We start from the raw sequence: 21,124 nt of genomic DNA, 5'->3' as shown, positions 1-21,124 counted from the left end.
CTTTGTTTTACAGTACATTATTTTATCAAAAAGTTTATTCAATTTAATTTATGGTAATGTGCAATTTTATAAGGTTGTAGCGCTCTCTAACAAAACTGCTATTTTTTTCAAGTCTCAACGGTTGCGTTCTACATACAGTTGTCCAGGATGCAATGGCATAAACATCAGAAAATGCGTGCATGGCATGGAAAAACATGTTTATTATAAAGAATGTTCACGAAAGGTATTGATCAAATAGAAATGTAATTTCTTTCAACAATTAATGTGACGAGCTAAAATCCACATCCTATCTTTCTATAACATGCTTTTGCAGACAAACATGGTAGCAAAACAATACACCTTTAATGTTGGAAGCAAAACCTAATGGTTGGTTGCCATCTAATGTGTAGTTGTTTAGTAATTCAAGGAAATCGCAAAAAAACGACCACTTCAGCTGAAAAGTGGACAAGCTACAGCCAGTTATTGTAATGTTGTTGTGGACCGTAACGGAATATCAGCGATACGTCAATATTCGCCTTGTCTGTGTCTTAATTTATTTAAGTTCGTTTAATTTTCCTGCTTACTTCAGCCAGATATTTTTGTTGTATTACATGTTAGTAAATAATTCTCATACTTTTTCTATTCTTGTACCAGTATGTACAACATAGTTGGTGGTATGTCTGACAACAGTCGAGACAGGTTTGTATGCTTCACGCATTAGATGTTTTAGTAGTAAGCAAACTGATGAAAATGCAAGGAAATGACTTTGTTTCTTACTGCAATTTTAAAAAAATGGAGAAAAAACTTATGTTTGACATTGAAACAGCACTTTGCTATTTATAAAATATATACATAATAAAAAGAAAGCTTGGTTTGGAAGCAGTAGTTTAAAACTTACTTAAAAATACAAAAGGACAAAATAAAAGAACATCACCTAGGCAACAAAAAATACCTCATCATCCAACAAATTACATACATATAAAAGCACACTTGCTGTTATGGATGTTTGATATACAAGGTTCCATATTGACACACACTATTTGTGGTGCTTAAAGTCTCTTTTTGTTGGCAGTCACATCTTTAGGCCAAATATTTTGGAGCCAGCCACATCTATTTTTGAGTTCAGATTTTCTTCATCTAAACATCACACCACAAGAAATAAGAAATGGTGAATCATAATTCAATAATACATGTAGTTCTTTTACCTTCTATTTTTGTTGTTACATCAGAAACTGTATCTTTCCATGTATGAGAGAATGTACTGAAGCAACATAATTTCTGGCAATCACTGAAATACAACCAATCATATATATTAAAAAAGTACATAAAGCTCAATAAAAACATACCCTCCAAGAACAAAAATCTCATCATAATGAGCAATAAAACAAGAGGATGCATTTGGCAAAGGAAATGGTGCATTTGGAAGGAACGTCCATGTTGGGTTATCAGTGCTTGTGTCCAAAAACTCTGCACTATTTAAATGCTTGCCATTGGCAGAGTTTCCACCTTAAAGTTGTAGCATACATTACTGTCATTTGTTATTACAGAGCTCATAAATAGGTGATAAATGGCTTTAGACCTCACTTAGCCAACAAAAAAATTATATTTGCATGCTTACGTCTAGAAGTGTTGAATATTACTTACAATGGTTATTGTATTCAAGTCTTGAAACAAAAATGTAATAGAAAACATACAAATTTATCACACTAAAATTTTACAATAAAGGAACATCTGTTCTATTTAATCCTGAAAAATTTGAGGTCACACAACATTGCCAAAAAAACAATAACTATTTTCATCACTCAGGGAGATAACTGAAGGCACCTTAATCCACAAAAACTAATTACAGAACTTCTCAGCGCCACACAAACATCAAAATTTTAAGAAGTGTCTCAATACCAGTTCATAGTAGGGCTATACAATAATCCAAGTTCAAGTAAATTGTATTTTACCTCCACCAAGAATGAATGATACAAGTACATAAAAATTATTTTAGCATATTTTTAACATGACCAACAAATTATGCTGTTAACAAAAAAATATAACAAAAGAGTTAGTATATTGTGTATATTTATTGTTACTAAACCTTACCAAACACATTTCAAAACCCAGTGTGTAAACCCTAGGCCAAACAGAATCAACCGTACTTGTAACTAGATTTTTTTTTACCAAACACATAAATAGTGTGTTGAACAGCAGAAGCAGCAAATTGTTTTCTTTTTTGTTGGAGAGGTGGAACTTCTGTCCACTTGTTTGTCATAACGTTAATACAATCCACTGAAGCAAGAACTGGCTCAACAACTTTCACTGTACAAAATTATATCACATTTAACAACAAAATATAAAACCCAATAATTTCAAAATCAAACTTTACCATCAATAAAGCGTAAAAACATTTTATTAAATTTTAATAGTGGTGTAAGCATGTTCAGTTAGCTACAAAACTGAACAAGGTTTTGATGTACGAATAAGCCAAAGTACTAAAATCAGTACAGGTGAGATCCACTAACATGTTTAGTTTTTTTATAATTGCTACCTTTTGCTTTTGCAATTGATTGTGCTGTAGATCCAAGGCCAGACACTTTAAAAAAAATGTGATAGTCATATTTATGGGTGTGGTTAAGACAAACCAAAGCCTAGTTATCTACTTAACAGTATTTTAACACCTTGTAAGAGTGACTGTAGTAAACAACTTGTTTGCCAGGACGTTGCTTGCACTAATTAGTGATTAGAAGACAGATGGTTTGTGCCACAAAAATCGTTGGTTATTTGATGGTTAAGAAAGAATTATGTAAGAATTATTATGCAATATGTACTAATAGCAAAGGACCCAATTTTCAGCCTAATGCATGGGCAAAATTTTTAATACCTCATCAGGTAAATCCACCAATTTTCTAATATATATTTTAATGATACATAAATAGAAATCTAATACTACTTACTTAAAAAGTACTGAGCAGTTTTTAAAACTTTATTTACCTGATTTGTGAATTCTATTGTATAATCATTTAGGAAACTAACCTTTTACTGATAACAGATGCAAAACACTAATAATTATGCAGGAGTGGTAAAAGCAATTCCAATCAGAAACAGAAACCAATATTCAATGTACTAAAATTAGTGCAAGCGTGACCCACAATGTTTTAGTTTCATTTTTTTCAACATGTGGTTTCCATTTTAACAGGTTTAAAATTTTGGATGTAGTCACCTTTAGCTCCTTCAGTTGATGGTAGTCCAAAGCTAAAGGTAGCTTTAAAAATCAAAGAAATTTGATTAGTTACATGTTCTAGAATCAATGTAAAATCTAATTTGAAGTTGATTATTATGCCATAACAGGTTTGATTAAATTAAAAACTAAACAACTAAAATGAACATGCCATTCATATGGTGAAACATAAGTTACTCAATGGATACATGGTTAAATCACTGTGTATTTTTTGCAATTGCAAAGTTTAAGCATTTTAGAAACAAACCTTCTACTCACGAAAGATAGTGCAACAACACTAACAAACCTTCAATTAGTGGCAAAGGCATTTCTGATTTAAAACAGAAACAAACAAGTTTTTCACATACAAATTAATCAATATAATTATGGCAAAGTTATTAGGTTTGATTAGATTAAAAAGATAATGACTGGAATTAAGAGATGCAATATCAAGTCTCTGTGAATATAAACAGTTTATCAGTTATTGGCATCATTCCATTTGAAAGAAGTAGTATTAGCTTGCATTCATTTAAAATCATTGTGTGTATGTTAAAAAATTCCTTAACTTTACTTTGCAATAGTAATAATAATGTGACATTTAACACAAGCAGTTACAAACATCCAGTTGCTTTTGGGACTCTCTGGGTTGTTCCAAATGGACTCGTGCTTTGATCTGTAGTGTATAGTTTATACATCTATCAAAACGGTGTCAAACTGTATTCACAGTTTTATCCATGCAAATCAGATGGTTTTAGGTTAATACATCTTTCAACAACTTGCAAATTAATGCTAAATAGTATAAAACTGTTAAGTAACAAACACATGTGTTATTTTGCTTTTATGTCCAAATATACATTACATTTTGTTTAAATGTAGCATAATTCCAAAGTGTGATTAAATTTAATACATAAGACCTAAATTCATATTTGAAATAAAGAAGGGGTGACACCTTGTAAGTGTGACTAACATTTATCAACAACTTGTTTGGCAGGGTATGGTTTACGGTAATTAGGGACCACATTTTTTTGTTTCCTTCCCCTTTCCAAACTTCTCCATCAAATGACACAATTGATGTTGTTGCTTTATTATGGGTGAGAGAAAGGCCTCCACAAAACACTACCTTGTTTTCATGCAACACAATTGCACTTTGGTAACTCACATGGAGTGGAGTTTGAACATCCTACATCAACATTTAAAAAAACATTTAGATTTATGAATGAAACAGTTACATGTGTTGACTTACATCACATGAACTATCTTCTTTTAGTTGGAGAGTTTTAACAGTTGAGTTTGGAGTAAGAAGAAACCATTTCTTGTAAACTGAAAGAATGACACATTTTAAAGTCTAATAAGCTGTGTTTTAGTAACCCATTACTGAGCTTAACCAAAACTAAAAAATACTACCATTGTTGGATCTTGGCTTTTGTTTCTCTAATGTATCAGGCTTGATTTGAAAGTGCAACACATCTTCTACTAAATCCCGACAATTCATATTGTCTCTGACAAGTTTCTGCCAATAAAATCACCATGTGTAAACAAGACACTAACAATGCTGTTGACATCACAAGTTTACCTCTTTTCTGATGATGTTGGTCAGAAATACTTTTGTGACAAACTGAAGTCGAATTAAACTGAAAAGTCCTAAAAAAGATTCTTGTCTTGCTTGGAGATTGTGATTTGTCCAATTTACCAGTGCGGTAAACAACACATCTTCTACTTCAACCTAGTAGATTATCTAGTTTTTAGTACAACACTTCCAAGGCAGAATAAACATCAAGGCAAGTATATCCATATTTCTGTAATTTTCACTTACAAGAAAGCATTAAAACGATCTCAAAAAAGTTTGATTTATTAATAAATACTAGCCGATCTACCCAGCGTAACATGCTTAAGATGATTAACAACAGTTATTGTAACTTAAAACGTACTCATATATATTTTGTATTTTAAATGTATTTGAGCTACATTTAAATCTCAAAATAGACAAAAAAGTCAGAATGAGTGATTATTATAATACGTAAGTTACATAAAAAAGAGCCTACATTCAGTTCATCTGATTCATAAAAGCAACGGACTTCATTTTCAGAAAGGTCAAGAAATTTCTCTGACATACAAACTTCATCAAAGTGTTTGTGAATACATTCTATAGCTGCCTGTTCCAGAGATTTCAGCATAAAATGTTGACTTATTTCTTTTAAGTCCAATGAGTTCGAAGCAGTCACAATCAGTAGTGTATATTTTTCAATACATTCCAATAAATCTGGCAAACAAAAGTGTAGTACATAAAAAAGAACAAACAAGACATAGTGTATCATCATTTTTAGCTGTTTAAAAAATTGTTTTGTACTAATAATTATAGTGTTTTTATTTAGGTTAGAATTATCTCAATATTTTAGATAAAACCAAACAAAATTTACAGTCGAGTCCAGGTAATTGCCTCATCAATTTTACAATATTTTTGACACAATTAAAGGGATGTGATAAACTATGTTAATTAAATGAAAACTTCTCAAAGATATTAAAGAACAAGGTCAAAAAACAAACAATCATAATTAAACTACCTTCCATTTGAAATAATGAGGCAGCTTTCAAAACTGGCACCACACTGTCCCAGCACATCTTCACTTTTCCTGTGTATACAAAATCTAGAACTTGTTCAATTGTATTTGCAGACACTTCTTTTAAATCAACAACTCCAGTGTACTTTTCTTTCATCTGTGTGTACATAATAAGAAAACAATAACACAGTTTGTCTCTAATTATTTACCTGCCTAGCAAATGAACTGTACGTTGTAATTGAGCCACCAAGTGCTACTGATTTAAAATAACCAAACTAGAAAAAAAGAGTATCTTACATTTGTATTAAACATTGTTGCAAAGTATTCACTACTTGCTGCTAAAATATTTCTGTGAGCTGCAAATTTTTGTTCTTCCACATTAAGTTCCACATCACAAAAATACCCTGTATCTCTAAATCTGAAAACAAAGTTTTTTTTAAATATATATCAGACACAATGTTCACCCCGAGCTTTGAGGCCAAGGGTGTATATATCAGACACAATGATCCCCCGAGCTTTGAGGCCAAGGGTGTGGGGTCATTGGAAACAATCACAAAGAAACATTAAGCCATCATTTTTTCGTGAGTAACTTCCGTTCTTTCGTAATGCCCAAAATGAGGGGGTGTTGCCAATTTTGAATTTGTTTTGAGTGAATGGACATTTGTTTACTGATTTAAGCAACAATTTCCCACTTGACCATTGTGCCCACATACACTTTAATGCCTTGCTGGAAGCTGAATTTATTGCCAAACTACAATAAACCTTTTTTACATAATATGATTGTCGAACTAAAGTTGATTTGACATTACCTATTAAATTTTATGACTATAGCATATTGTTTAATGTGGGCACAGTTCATGTTGAGGTACTCAGGGCCTATTTAATGTCTTAATATTTTTATGTTGTTCAGCTGTTTTTTGGAAAACAATACCTATTCTGATAGATACTGGACTATAAATTGGGCCCACACGTCCTGTTACTTGAAGGGAGCCATGATCTATAAAAGGTTAAGAACCACTGCTTTAAAAACAAATAGCTCTGTGGTACAGGCCTTAATTTAGACTCATTTCTTCACTACCGATTCAAACAAGGTAAAGAAAGAATCATAGTAGATCAGGCCCATTAAAGGCATGTTACCAAATCGACCAGTTACCAAGCATTTCCACATATGGCAAGACATAGGCTAGAAAAATCTAGGCTAAAGAAAGAACTAGAAAATGTTTCTGCATTTATTTGATTGTTTATAATTATGTTGTGTCGCAGTTTATTTTGGGCTGAAAGTTTGTTGAGGCAAATCAAAAGTGAAAAGATTTGTGAAAAGAGTGTATAGTTTATTTTACTTTAAAATACATTTTTGGTAACATATTCACCTAGCCAACAACAGCTGCATAATGTTAATAGGGTGTAAATGATCAGTAGAATGAAAACTAAGAAGTTGAGTTTATTTGGTTTGGTGAAACAACACACAGTGACACATTGCACTAAACAATCATTAACCAGGAAGGAGGATGTAGATGGAGCACAAAACAGTGGAAAACACTTGGTGAATCATGCTAAAGCTACACCACACATAAAAATGTATTGGAAGTAAGTATGGCCACTACAAGTGAAACATTAGGGGACCTGCTAGTGGGGTCAGTCAAGGGACTTGTAGAAGCTTGCAACCCTTGTTAGGGAAATATGATGGGGTTAGATATTGAAAGAAATGACTGGAAGAAACACAGTAACTTGTCTATAAGTGCCGACAAGAGACAAACATTTTACAAAAATTAAATTATGCTTTAATAGTTATACTTGTTAATTTAAATGACTTCGTGTTTGATAACATTGCAAAAAAATAAGATTCATCACTTAGTTGTACTATCTTTGATCAAGCAGAACATTTTGTTGTATTTTTGTTGTTCGATTGTAGACAGAAATTTATGGTGTCCCAGTATCTTTAAACTTACCTATTTAAATTTGTGAAACATTTTCCGGGAAATAAATCACTTGACACATATTTTTCATTGCTCATAATTAATGCTCAGTTGAATAAACACTCTAACGAAGCATAAAAAATGCCTACAACCTACGAACCTAGTAACATTGAGTTCCAATCAGTACATATACCATAATAGATTAGGTATAAATAAACTTATTCAAACATCATTGGATATCAATGTGATCATGTTAACTGACCAGTTCTTTCTGGCAAAACTCTATCCTAAAGGCTACCCTACCAATAACTTGTTAGATATCCATAGTCATCATAAGCTTACTTACTTCTACTTCCTATCCATTGCCCATTTGACTGGTAAACAATCTACGTTCAAGTGGGCAAACCGTGCGTACGTTCAAACTTACGTTCCCGTAAGCAAGTCAAATATTATTCCTTACTAAAAATGATTGACTTGCACTGCTGGATGTTGTTACACGTTGTCATTCCTAAACTATTGGAAGACGTTGAACCAGAACTAACATAACACGGCTTTTCTTTGGGATTGGTTAAAAGTTTGTTTTCGTTTCCGGGAAAATACCCTGTCTAGTCCAGACTCGTTAAAAATGCTACGTGTTGAGTTGCGTTTATTTTCTCCCCACCGTATTTATTTTTGATCTACTGCCTCAACAGCTATAATAATTCAAAATATCTGGCTTTAAACATTCGAAGCAAAATCTATTTAAGGCTGTAATGCAACTTAGGTTTTGCATGGCTCATTTTTGTATTCGGCCCAAACCATTTACGTTTTTCTATGTTACAAATTGTTTCAAACATGCCATTAAGCAAATTTCTAACTGATTCTTTGCTAACCTTGTTTTGGAGTACATTCACAATGTCATTGGATTACATTCACCGCTCCACTCGCACCAACTGATTTAACAAGTTAGAACTACCTTTTATTTCAACCCTTTCTAAATGTGTTAAAATGAATATGCCTGGCGTGCTACGACTTTCTTAATGTGGAAACATCCTCTACGTTTTAAAGCTTCACCTTCACCTTTTAAAGCAGTTTTTCGAGGCCCCACTCGATTTGCATCACCAACGTTTCCACCCAGTCGTATTTACCCACCACGCCAACCTAACTTCCTTGTGAGCCCAAGGATGGTATAGCTGTAGAATGTTCAGTCATGATTCACCAATTGTGTCCACCACTTAGTATTCCGGTATAGCTGTATCCATGAGTCACCAATCGTGCCCACCACTTCGTAATGCGGTATAGCTGTAGCATGTTTGGCCATGATCCACCAACTGTGTCTCACTTTTTTGCCCTTCATAACGTTTTAACTTTTTTATTTCCGGCTTTACGATTGTTTAGTGCAACTGTGTAACTATGTTTTAGTTTACTAAGCCAAATAAATTAAACTTAATTCTGTTGTAGTTTTGAGTTAAGTTGAGTTTATTTTGCGTTTGTAAACAACTTGTGAGAAATTATCAGTAAAAACATTGCATCAGCACCACATGTTAAAAAAAAGCAAACAAAAACATAAAAAAGAGCAGTAATAAAAAGGTACAAGCAAGGTTGGTAAATTTACAGAGATTTCGATCACTTTTTAGCAGAACACATTTACATTCCAAGACCAAAAATCTTTGAACCACCAGAACATTTGCAAAGTGATTCAACTTGCTCAACTAATCAAATAAAAATACAATTGGAGCGATCATTTGGGAAAACAGAAAAAAACGTTACACAATAAAAAATGATTACCTTTTTCACTATTTGGCTTCTTGATTGTTTTTGACCATGTTAAAGAAATAGTGTTAAATGAGTAAGGTTGTTTGCCCCTAAAAAGAAACACAAGTAATAACTTATAGCCTGGGATGTTGCGGCATGATCAGGAAGAAAAAAACTTGATCACATTTTAATACACACTAACTGCAAAAATATACAAAAATGGTGTGTGAATGTGATCACATAATTTATTCTTTTTTACTGTTGATTTACAGTAACCTAGGCACAAACAGCTGAAGTTAATTAAAGTACCCTAGGCATAGTAAGAGCACAAAGGCTGTCATATGATGTTTAACACTCAATAAACAAAATTAGTTGAAGCATGGACAAGCATGAAAGCTAGAAAGATTACCACCAAGCTACTCAGATTTGTGGGTAGTTATGCTTAAATCAAAACAACCAAGCATCTAAATTTCTATAGGTGCAGGATACACAATTACAAAAACCAGACACCATAATAACAAAAAACAGAATTAGTCTGTCTTAAAAACCCTTACCCTCCAAGAACAATAAATTCTTCATTTGAAGCAATACATGATGATGCACAATACAAAGGTAATGGTGCAGTTGGTAGCAAAGTCCATGTTGGGTTATCAATGCTTGTGTCAAGAAATTCAGCCGAGCCCGGATGTTCCCTTGTGTTAGTCCCACCTGGAAATATTGTAAGAAATAAAGACAGGTTTTAAATGTTCGTTTGACAAAAAAATTGGAAATGTTTCTTAGCATTTGCAAAAACAAAACAAACAAAGGTGCAGAAATAAATTGTTGTAAAGAACAACTGGAAATCAGCAAACATAATAAAACTTGAATGTAAATCAACTAAATGTTACCAAAAACGTAAATCTTGCTTCTTAGTTTTGCAACAGCAAAATCGTTCCTTCCATGATTCAATGGAGGTCCATCTGACCATTTATTGGTTTTTGTTTTAAGACAGTTGACAGTTGAACTGCAGAGACTATTTGGAGTGCTTGCCCACCTTGTGTCCACTCAAAAAACAAACAGAAAAGCATAAGAAATGTTCAGTTTTCACACAAGAGTAAATTGTACACCTTGATCACCTGTATATACTTAACTTAACAGTGTAAATCTACCAAACACCATATAACTAAAGAACAAAGAAATTCCTTACACAAGAAAAGGTACAACTAATTTCTTACTTGGTGCCACTGGATTTCCACCAATGATATAGACAACATCTGGAAATTTACATTGAAGATCGTTTGTAAAATTAAAAATATATGCTTAATTTTGCAACTATAGACATTCACTCAAGGATTGTCTGTCTACTGTGAGTGTTAAACAGATTAAAACAAACATAAGTACCTTCAACAACCACAGCAGAAGATGAATGATGAAATCTTGGGGGATTTTCAGTGGTGTAAATTGTACATTTTCCATCCTCAAATGTTTCACATTGATGTACAAATTTGTCACATCCCAAATCATAACCATTTTCATAATTGTAACCACCAAATATATATAGAAGACCTGTATTATAGAAATATCAAAATAACAATAATGCTATGATTTTTAAAAGCTAGTTTAGTCAAACTAGTTCACATGTTTAGGGCATTTTCTTTACCCACATGAAGGTAACAAAATGCAGAAACAAACCCTTAACCTGCTACTGACACAGCACATGGAGCTCCCCTTTTATGTAGCATATCACCCTCTTTCTTCCAATGTTTTCCATCAAATGAAATGATAGAGGACATGATGGACCGATTAATGTCTGTTTCCATACCTCCACAAAACATGACCTTGCCCTGGTGCAAAACTATTGCACTCATGTAACAAACATGAAAATTTGGCGTTGAAATCTGTAACAAAATCATTTTGCTCAATTTTAAAGTACACTCTTGCTAAAGTAGTAACTGTGCTTCTGTTTCACCTAACATTACAATAGCCGTCATCAAAGTAAGAAAGCATAGTTGTTGCGCCCTACTGTACAGTTAAACAAAAAAACATGGAAGGATACATGCATTTAAAATTTAGCGCATAACAGACTTCCAAGACTACAAGTTCACAAAAGTCCTATTGTTCTGTGGTATTTCCTGTTGCTGGAGACAAGATTTCACAGAAAGGAAGGTCAGTGCTTGCCATCATTGCAATAAATTACAGGTGGCAAGAAGTGAATGAGGCAATTTAAAAAAAACAGCCATTTAGCATTTCAATCCATGTGGTGGTATCATTTCAAACAAGTTCACTTAAGGGAGAGCTTTTATGATCCATGTTTTCATAGCCAATTAACATAATAATTGTTTCAATCACCTGCAGCTATTTTTTATCAGTTAAATTTTGTAGTTTGGCAAATAACAAACATTGATACAGTGACAGAATTGATTTTCATTGATGTACCACACCCTGTCATAAATTAGCTTCCATGCCTACTAGCTTGATATGTCCTTCATTTTGTTTCCACTCATGGCAACTTATTACTGTGTGATCATACAACTTGGCTTTTCAATCTTAATTTTTTTACGATGCATCTTTTACCAACAATATCAATATAACTTATAGTGTGCTAAACCAAATAAACTGTGTGTACACAATTAAAATGATACAACAATACATCACGTGTAAAACAATGCATACCTGTGACCTGGGCATTGACTTTGTCCAGCGCAAAGCTTCAATAGTTGTTGCACCGCATACTACAAGAAACCAATCATGATTTAGAAAGTTTATCTCTTCATGCGATAAATTCTTCAAAAGTTCATTATCAAGCTGTTTTTGCCTGAAGAAATTATTTGCAGATATTAATAATTTGTATATTTTCTAAAAAAGGTTTTGGCTGGTTACAGTGATTTTAATTTTTAAAATATATCTTTGTCAAAAATACCTTATATAATAAAAATAAAGTAATTGTAAAGTAACTGATTAAAGGTTTTTTATAGCGATACCACACACAACCAAAATAGTTACATTAGTAAAAATTTGCAGAACTTACTGATTAAAACTGTCTTGGCCACCAACTCTATTAAAAAAATATGATCTCACATTCCCCATAATCTCTTTTCAAGTTTCTAAGTTTAAATGCAATGTTATACTTAGTTGAGGAAATTAAAACAGCTTAGTTCTCAGTAGGAATATTTCAATCAAAAGTGTAAAATTAGTATATTACAAGCAAAGGAAAACACCTAAGAAACTGCAAACAATGCATGTATAAACAGTTTTACATTATGTCAATGCTATGCAGTTATGCAGCTATTCAGGCCTTAATTAATGCTATGACTTTTCTTCACTAAGTGGAATTAGCTTAACTCAACAAAGTAACTTCCCTTTTTTGCAACAAAAGTGTTTTATTTCCGACTTCAAGCCTCATAATGAAGCTTAGTTTTCCTAATTGCAGCCCCTCAAAACAGTGTGTTTTTCCATAATTCTCAAACACGACTGAAACGACTTTATAGTGTCCCTAAAGCTAAATAAAAATGAAAAATAGCAGCGTAACCAGTTCAGATGTTATATGCTTTACTAGAATTTTTTTAATATTAAAAAAAATACAATCACTAAAAATAAATGAGTACTGTTCTGTTCCCTTAAGGTAGATACCAGTTAGGGAAATACCCTGATACCTTTTTCGTATATTTTTTTTCTAAATATACCACGTTTATTGCTTAATTGACATATTAGCCTCCAAAAAACTGTCTTTTACTTTTTTAACTTTGTAAAAAATAATTTGGTTAAATCCTATGTTTTAAACCCTCTGCAACTGCTTGCAGTAAAACATAAAATTAGGAAAGGGGCAGCCATACCGTATTTACCCGATTGTAAGCCGCCCTCGTTTATAACCCGCCCTCGATTGTAAGCCGCATGTTGAGGTTTCAAAAAAATAATGTAAGCCGCCCTCGATTGTAAGCCGCACGCTGGAATTTTAGATACGATTGTTTCTTAATACATCTTTCTGTTGTTATATGGTATGACTATTTGCCCATATCTGTTAGTTACGTTGATAACTGTATCCGACAGAACGTATATCGATGTATAATATGTACACGCATACATGTTTTGAACCCCAAATAAGTTAAAATGGTGGAGTGCAGAAATAATTTCGGTATAAAATTAAAATATAAGCCGCCCTCGATTGTAAGCCGCCCTCGATTATAAGCCGCACAAACGGCAGCTAAAAAACAATATAAGCCGCGGCTTACAATCGAGTAAATACGGTATACCAAAACCCATTGCAGCGACCGTTGCTAGACGCGAATTCCGTTTGTGCACACATCCGTAGTGACTTTGTATTAGCACAAGTTGAGTTGAGTTATCTTATAGTAATATGGTATCGCTCAAAACAACATGTATATGTACGTCCAACCGTCAACGACGAACAGCCAACATAAGTGACGACATATGGTATATAGCTCCGACACCATCTTTTACTAACCACGATCATGATGTATATTATGAACGCTGAAATTGATGGCCAAAGTTACCCCTTCTGTAGCCGATCATGGCGAAAATAACGTACTCTAGTATATGAAGTGCCTGAACCAGTAGAACGTGACGTAGGGGCCAAGTTTAAAACCCTAACCGTGTAAAACTATAAAACAAGCACGGGTGACAAGTTGTCACTGACAACGCCAAGTTCTGATCAATTTTTTCAGGAACAACAAATTATAGGGGCACAACAAAATACACCAATGAGTATAAACAAATTAAGATGCATCTTTACGATTTGGGATATGACGAAGAAGTCAAGAAACTATTAGATCGAATCAAGCTTGTTCCTAACATCAGAAAAACTGGTAACTTGCAAAACCGTAGCTTTGCAGTAGGGTGATAATCATCAAATTAATAAAGTTTCAAAACGTGGAAAATTAAATTGAAACTTACTTTATTTAATGCAATTAAAAATTTAGTTTCTCACTGAAATATTAGCATCTAATCTACTGTGGTATCTTTTGAAAATATTTTTGAAGAACTTGTCAAATGATTAACCACAATTGCATATATAAACTCCTTTTTGTTGCAACTTATTGAGTAAAAATGAATTTCATATTTACATCGATTAAGCAATCAAACTGCATTTTTTAAACGACATACTTACTAACCTCAATACCTATAAAAAGAAAACTGCGAATGCATTTCAGTATTGGAGTCACCTTGCTAAAGTCTGCAGTTCAGCATGGTAACAGTTGAATACAAGCCGTTCGTAAGCGTTTGGAATTTAGAAATAAATAAATGTTGTACAAAGTTTTTTATGTTTATTTAAACAAAGTTTGTTTGGCTTACTGATGAGTACCTCACTTTTTTCTCATCACCAGTAACTAGGGTCTTTTATTTTATGTGGACTAAAAAATACTAAAGACATTTTAAAATGATCAGACGACTAGCAATTACCACATTACTTTATTGTTTGTTACATTCCCGCACCAAAATTATTTGAGCAATAGGAACAAAAAGCAATCTTCAATACCTACACCCAAATGTGGCTATAGTATAACATTAATTTTCTTTTTTGAAGGGCATTTTATAAAACATAATACACAATAACAAAATTATTTAAAGTGAACAAAAGGATGGGTATTTCTTTAAAATCAAAATTGCACCAAATTACACCCACACAAAATTGCACACCATCTATTTTAGGTACTAGATAAAACAAACTACAGTGAAAGATGCAATGACACAGGTTGTCAGACTTTTTATTGCTATTGTTTAAAATCTATGTATTATCAAGAGAAGCAACTTAAAAAATCTACTTGCAACAACTTATATTTTATCACACACAACAAAAAAATGTTATAGTAACTTTTTCCATTCTTCCAGTTTTGCTTTCTGATTGTTTTTGACCATGTTAAGTTTGTTGTGTCAAAGCAGAAGGGTTGTTTGTTCCTGAAACATAAAAGAAAAAAAGCTAAAAAAACAGGGTTTTATTGTAACCAGTGCATACATATGTTTTTACATTTTTTATAAAAGACACTACAATGTGTATTGGATCTCTTTGGATTTGTGTTAAATCAGTAATTAATGCTAGAATTGTTTATCTGGTCTCGTTAAAAACTGCCTTGTCAATCATATTTGTGCATATGATAGTCAATGTGTTGAACTGTTTTCTGTTATAACTTAAACTAAAACTATACAATGCAACATCTTCATTGTGGTGCACAACTAAACAGGCAAATTTCAGTAGACACATGCTATTTAGGTTTCTTTGGGTTGGTATGTAAACTAGTTTATCTATCTTGTGTTTGAAGAATATATTGAATAGAGAATATTCTATAAAAAAAGTAATGAGTTCTGTAAAGATGACTTACAATCACAATATACTCATGAGGTTGTGGGTTTTTATTCTGTCTAGGTCTCTTGTGTTTCCCTGAGCAAAAAAAAACATTGCTTGCTTTAACTCAGTAAAACCAAATGGTTTGAACTAAATTGCAGTTGCAGTTACTAACCTTAAGGTATAAAAAAATGAAACACAAAATAACTAAGGGAAGGATGAAGGAAATACAGTGATGTCTTTAAAACTCACCCTCCTAAAACAATGATTTCATCGCTCGAAGCAATACATGATGATGCACAATATAAAGGTAATGGTGCAATGGGTAACAAAGTTCATGTTGGGTTATCTATGCTGGTGTCAAGAAATTCAGCTGATCCTTGATGCTTTCTTGTGTTTGTGCCACCTATGTAAAACAGTTTCCCTCACCGGGTTACAAAATATACCAAGAAAAAGAACTACAGAATCATGAGAGTTTAAATAATATATTTTGGACTTTTTAAGTTGGTTGAGTTTTTAGTAAAGTTAATATTTGACTGATAATAGCTAAATAGCCTAAACATTGTAACACCATAAAAATCACAAACATACAGCAAATGAAATTAGGCAGAAGTTCTTTTCTATAGGTAACCATTAAAAAGTCACAAAAAATAGTATGTGGTTAAACTGAGTGTTACCAAAAACATAAATCTTGTTTCTTAGTAACAGCAGAATTTTGCCTTCCATGAGTTAGTTGGGGTCCATCTGACCATTTATTTGTCTTTGTATCAAGAAAATCAACAGTTGAATCAAAAAGACGATCTAGTGTACCTTCCCATCGTGTATCACCTAAAAAACTCATATAACTGTAATATCCTGACCATACAATATCAAACAGTTTATATGAGATATTTTTTGCATGTCACTAGATTTGAAAAGTGAAAAATAAAAAAGAACAAAATACTTACATGGAGCAACTAAATTGCCACCAATGACATAGACAAGATCTAAAAATGTACAAATGAATAAATCCATTATTTTTTAAACTAGATAAATTAAAGTGGATTATTTGTCACATTGTTTCTCCTGCAGCTTATATTGTAAGAGATTTCTTTTCATAATCTGGTTGGCTAATTTCATTTCAGCAAAAACAATATATGTGCAGTTTTCAAAAAGCCCCTTTTGTCACATTGTGATCATCGTTCTAGAGCAGCGGTTCCCAAACTGGGGTCCGTGGTCCTTTAGGGGTCTGTGAGGCAATTTTGGGGGGACCGCGAAGCGGTTGAAATAATTCTATAATCTTATTTGGCGTCAGTTTGTGCCAGTAAATAGGTTTAAATCAAAGTAGAATAGGGAATCGACTGTCTCCATTGCTAAACAATGGCCTTTATTGAATGACAACTATCAAAAAGTGCAATTGATCGCGCACAATTGTAATGTTTTTGTCCTGTTTGTGATGTCACATGCTGTCTTTGGATGATTGTTATGCGCAATTTTGCATAACTAGCTAAAATCCTGCAATCAACTTTCGTTTTTATGAAATACACATTTAGGCTTAAGGACCGCAAGCCCTCGAAATAATGGCAAAGGGACCATTTTGAAAAAAACATGAAAAAGTTTGGGAACCACTGCTCTAGAGACAGAGATACAGTAAAATCTAAATTTTCTTACCCTTAAGCACCAAAGCACAAGATGAATGTCTGAATCTTGGAGGATTTTCAGTGGTGTAAATTTCACACTTTCCATCCTCAAACAGTTCACATTGATGCACAAATTTGTCACTCAACAAGCCATAACCATTTTCATAATTGTAACCACCAAATATGTATAGAACACCTACATTAAATAAAATTCAAAAATAAACCTGTTTCATTGGTAATAACTCAAGTTTTCTGTTTGTATGAATAAAATGTATAAAGCGTGAAAATCAATTTGATCTGGGTGTGTATAAGGAAATAAAAAAGAATATTAGGTAATGACTAGATGGCAAAATAAGTATTTCTCAGTAATTTTCTAATCAATTATTTGTCAAGTGTTACCTAACATACTTTTGCACCACTTTTTCAGACTTAAGTCTGACTTAAGTTAGTCTTGTCAAAGTGTAACAAAACATCTTGATTTATGGTTTCAATAATAATATTTCAATGTTTTTTTTAATATTAGCACACTTTACTGTTAAAAACAAATGAAATAAACCTGATACTGAAACAGCACAGGGAAATTCTCTTTTATGCAGCGTATCACCCTCTTTCCTCCAGTGCGTCCCATCAAAAGAAATAATACAAGACATCACAGTCCAATCTGGTTCTGTGCCTCCACAAAACATGATTTTATCTTCATGCAAAACTACTGCACTCTTGTAGCAAACATGAAATTTAGGTTTTGAAATCTGCAACAAAGTACACACAAAGTAAGTGATAAGACAACTTCAAAGTAAAAGTGACATATGTATTGGGGTGACCTTTATGTAACATTCCAAAAACTTAGAGCCATTTTCAATCACTGTTTTAGTTGGATGTGTGACTACTACTGTCTTGGCAAAGCCTGCTAAGCCTAGCCTAACAAAAACTGAGATTGACCAAGTATGTTATAAAGTCAAAATTTAATACAACGTTTTTTTGTTCTTACCTTTGGTTTGCGCCTTGATTTTGTTAATTGAAATGGTTTAACTGTATTTCCTTCACACCGGCTCACAAGAAACCAGTCATGATTTAAAAAAAATTCTGCTTCAGGGGATGAATTACACTGGTCAACACGATTTTTGGTGTCTTTAATGTTAAAATTGATATTGACTAATTTTGGGGTACTGATTTCAAAAATCATTACGGTTTTCTTCAATCAGATCAACTTTTTAAGTTATTTACAAAATCAAAATTTATGACCATATTGATTCAATGACTTTAAAATCATGCTTTTTTGTGTTTGTTAAAGTTTTGTTACATTATACACATCATTTTTTACAGTGCAGTCAGTTTTATAGCATGAATATGCGGTCTATGCTTATGGTCTGTCTAAAAATGGTTGGTGCAGGCTAGAGGTAACTTTAAAATATACATGTTTTATGGAGTGCTTTTCAGGCTAGTAAAGCAAGGTGGTAAAACTAAAATTAATAGTGGCTAGGTCATCTGTACGGTGTTGCATGAATTACCAAGATGTTTTGGTGTACACCCATACAACACAACAAAAAAGTAAAAAAGATCTGTATCAAATGTGCATATCTTGCACACTTCGATGTGGCCTTAGGAGTTTAGGACAAGCAATGGGCGCCACTTACCTAATGTTGGCTGGAATATTGCAGTAATGGACAAAAACAGTAGAAAGGGACTGAAATTATTAGAAAGAGTACATAATTAAGTGATTAGGCAGTCTGAAACATTCGACACGAAAATGAGTATAAAGCTACACTGCCCTTAAAACGTAGGGGAGGGATATTAATGATGAGAATTCAGCTAAAAGGTTCCAACAGGATATCAGTAAAACGAAACGGGTCAGGGAAGGGGGAATAATGTGGTCCTGGCTAACTGCTGTTGGTCAATTAAACGGGACGATATTGCTGCCACTCAGTTTCGAAAGTTACCGAAGTACATGTGTAGGGGTATACCTGATAACTTACAAATTTGAAACATTTTTTTGTTTTTTTTGTATTGAATTTTGTTAGTTAGGAGTGTCCACCTGTTACATTTAAAATTAAATTCGAAATTTTGTTCTTGCAATAACGTTAATTCCAAATAAAATACTCAAAACCAGTTTCACTATAGTGTATACATATAGATTGTTTTTCAAATGTGGATGTACCATAACAGGAAAACTAGACGTGATACAGATAAACTGATTGCATTTTTGAAATCAGGGCACTAGAATTAGTCAAAAACAGTTAAAACATTCTAGACACCAGTAAAAAAATATTTTTTTGTTGCCCAGTGTTATTTTTCCATGATTCATTTTTGACTGCTTTACGTCTAAAATGGTTACAGTTTCTAATTTTTGACCTTTTATTCAAGTTTTGGTTGCTAAAACGCCATAAACTGCATGCCAATTAAATTGAAAAACAAATTTAATAAAAATATAAATGTTATGTGGTTTAAGGTCATGTAACATTTTTGTAGAACATGTATGCAGGTTGATGTTATTTTAATTAGAAAAATGAAACAAAAATGTACAAACCGATTTATCGCATGTTGGCCAAGAATGCTATCATGAAGAAAAGATATTACATTTCCCATGGTTTGCGTAAATCTGCAAAATCTGCAAACATCCAAATTCATGGCGGTATTTTGGTGAAAGGCATAAGGCCAGTTTGTCAAAATAAGCAAGTAACCAATTCTTTTAGAAACCTTCACATAATGTCTGGTCAGTTTTTGAAAAAAGTTTTAATGTTAAATACACATTTTATTTAATGTTAAATACACTTTTTGTGTTCTTGGGTAAGGTAAACTTAATTGCATTGAGGGAAATACCCTGGTACTTTTTTGATAGAAATTAAATCATTCACACAAACACGAAAACGTACCTGTATTGTAGCGTACTGATGTTTTTTTTAAATTAATTGAACAAGTATTGACGAACCATACGATCAACTTCCTGAATCAAATCAAAGAACTTTATCGAACCATTTTTTTGCAGTCCGACAAACAGCGCAACAACACTTCTTTATTGTAACCCGCCAATTGTTTTCAAATTTCAACCAAACTTTAAAAGCCCATTTACAATCTAAGGGGCGTGGCGTTCGATAGCTTAATTAGCCACTTCTACAGCACAACATCGCCATAAATAGCCACTTGAGTGTGTTGTGTAAAGTGTTTTGGCCATTTTTTGCTCGACCTTTTTAGGTTCAGTGCCAAACTGGAAACCACAGTGTGTACAAACACAGCTCAAGTCTTCTAAAAAGAAACTTTCGGTAGATAATGCTATTTTTAAACGAATATTTAGTGTTACGTTAGCCAATCGCAATAAGTTTGAAAGGGTCGAAACATACTGGCATCTGTATAGTCGAAATTCAAAGTCGCACAAAGAATCCAAAATTCGCAAAACCACAAATTTCTATTTAAGGTAAAGGTAATCGATCGATCGGGGATCTTCTTAAACAATACTAGTGACATGTAATTTTATTTTGTCCTGTTTAAAACCTACGCTGTAATAAGGTTATTAAACAATAATTAGTTAAGATTCCTTTGCGGACGTTGTCACGAAATGTCAATCAAAATTGCAACTGATTGGATTTTTCTTACTCTTAACAACAATTGGAAAATAAACCACATTCTGAGGTCAAAGGCTTAGACTCTCGGTAAAAATGAAAACGGTTTCGAATGTGTCCTCAAGTAAAGAAAAGAAAACTAATTGATATGTTTCGAATGCAATAACACTGAACTTAAATGTTGATCATAGCTTGTGCGAAAAAGAGTCAAGAGCTACTTAAGTTTGAACTATCGTGTTATGACAAGCGTTCAACAGTCAAGAAAACCTATGAAGTTGTTTA

The 21,124-nt window shown here is 32.9% G+C and overlaps 2 protein-coding genes and 1 pseudogene across 6 annotated transcripts; all 3 read right to left on the bottom strand.

The window, feature by feature from the left end:
- Nucleotides 1–5: 5 nt before the first annotated feature.
- Nucleotides 6–7,814, bottom strand: LOC145232583 (kelch-like protein 12). Of its 3 annotated transcripts, XM_080097246.1 has the most exons (15): nucleotides 7,692–7,814; nucleotides 6,040–6,160; nucleotides 5,746–5,899; nucleotides 5,227–5,444; nucleotides 4,758–4,907; nucleotides 4,589–4,694; nucleotides 4,428–4,504; nucleotides 4,152–4,364; nucleotides 3,800–3,857; nucleotides 3,188–3,229; nucleotides 2,516–2,560; nucleotides 2,149–2,286; nucleotides 1,326–1,485; nucleotides 1,185–1,267; nucleotides 6–1,116 (listed from the first exon to the last, which is right to left on the bottom strand). In XM_080097246.1, the coding sequence occupies exons 1-15, from the start codon at nucleotides 7,754–7,756 to the stop codon at nucleotides 1,052–1,054; spliced, it is 1,695 nt and encodes a 564-aa protein (XP_079953372.1). In that variant the 5' UTR covers nucleotides 7,757–7,814; the 3' UTR covers nucleotides 6–1,051. The 3 variants fall into 3 exon arrangements, with proteins under 3 accessions (XP_079953372.1, XP_079953378.1, XP_079953383.1); XM_080097252.1 differs by lacking the exon at nucleotides 2,516–2,560; XM_080097257.1 differs by lacking the exons at nucleotides 6–1,116; nucleotides 1,185–1,267; nucleotides 1,326–1,485; nucleotides 3,800–3,857 and having other exon boundaries at nucleotides 2,223–2,286.
- A 1,284-nt stretch (nucleotides 7,815–9,098) lies between these two features.
- LOC145203748 (kelch domain-containing protein 3-like) lies at nucleotides 9,099–12,591 on the bottom strand. Of its 2 annotated transcripts, XM_080076046.1 has the most exons (9): nucleotides 12,400–12,590; nucleotides 12,045–12,186; nucleotides 11,071–11,269; nucleotides 10,773–10,937; nucleotides 10,607–10,645; nucleotides 10,280–10,435; nucleotides 9,947–10,100; nucleotides 9,426–9,502; nucleotides 9,099–9,349 (listed from the first exon to the last, which is right to left on the bottom strand). In XM_080076046.1, exons 1-9 carry the CDS (start codon nucleotides 12,456–12,458, stop codon nucleotides 9,285–9,287), a joined length of 1,056 nt encoding a protein of 351 aa, XP_079932172.1. In that variant the 5' UTR covers nucleotides 12,459–12,590; the 3' UTR covers nucleotides 9,099–9,284. The 2 variants fall into 2 exon arrangements, with proteins under 2 accessions (XP_079932172.1, XP_079932181.1); XM_080076055.1 differs by lacking the exon at nucleotides 10,607–10,645 and having other exon boundaries at nucleotides 12,400–12,591.
- A 2,139-nt stretch (nucleotides 12,592–14,730) lies between these two features.
- On the bottom strand, nucleotides 14,731–19,733 carry LOC145203743 (kelch domain-containing protein 3-like; annotated as a pseudogene). Its single transcript, XR_013853379.1, has 7 exons — nucleotides 18,277–19,733; nucleotides 17,845–18,037; nucleotides 17,320–17,484; nucleotides 16,617–16,655; nucleotides 16,347–16,497; nucleotides 15,922–16,075; nucleotides 14,731–15,284 (listed from the first exon to the last, which is right to left on the bottom strand). The product of XR_013853379.1 is annotated as a kelch domain-containing protein 3-like (transcript).
- Between the last annotated feature and the right edge of the window lie 1,391 nt (nucleotides 19,734–21,124).

The sequence above is a fragment of the Phallusia mammillata genome, chromosome 1 (genome assembly GCF_965637545.1).
Source record: "Phallusia mammillata chromosome 1, kaPhaMamm4.hap1.1, whole genome shotgun sequence".
NCBI lineage: Eukaryota > Metazoa > Chordata > Ascidiacea > Phlebobranchia > Ascidiidae > Phallusia > Phallusia mammillata.
Note: the sequence above shows the minus strand (reverse complement) of the source record. Positions and strands in the feature narration are given on the sequence as shown.

Coding starts and splice junctions, on each gene's coding strand:
- LOC145203748 (XM_080076046.1), bottom strand. CDS start 12,458: ATGGGGAATGTGAGATCATATTTTTTTAATAGAGTTGGTGGCCAAGAC. Junction 11,270..12,044: donor AGTCAATGCCCAGGTCACAG/GTATGCATTGTT, acceptor ATTTTGTTACAG/ATTTCAACGCCAAATTTTCA. Junction 9,350..9,425: donor GAAGCCAAATAGTGAAAAAG/GTAATCATTTTT, acceptor TTATTTGATTAG/TTGAGCAAGTTGAATCACTT.
- LOC145232583 (XM_080097246.1), bottom strand. CDS start 7,756: ATGAGCAATGAAAAATATGTGTCAAGTGATTTATTTCCCGGAAAATGT. Junction 3,858..4,151: donor CAAACAAGTTGTTGATAAAT/GTTAGTCACACT, acceptor TATACACTACAG/ATCAAAGCACGAGTCCATTT. Junction 1,268..1,325: donor GAGATTTTTGTTCTTGGAGG/GTATGTTTTTAT, acceptor GTTGTATTTCAG/TGATTGCCAGAAATTATGTT.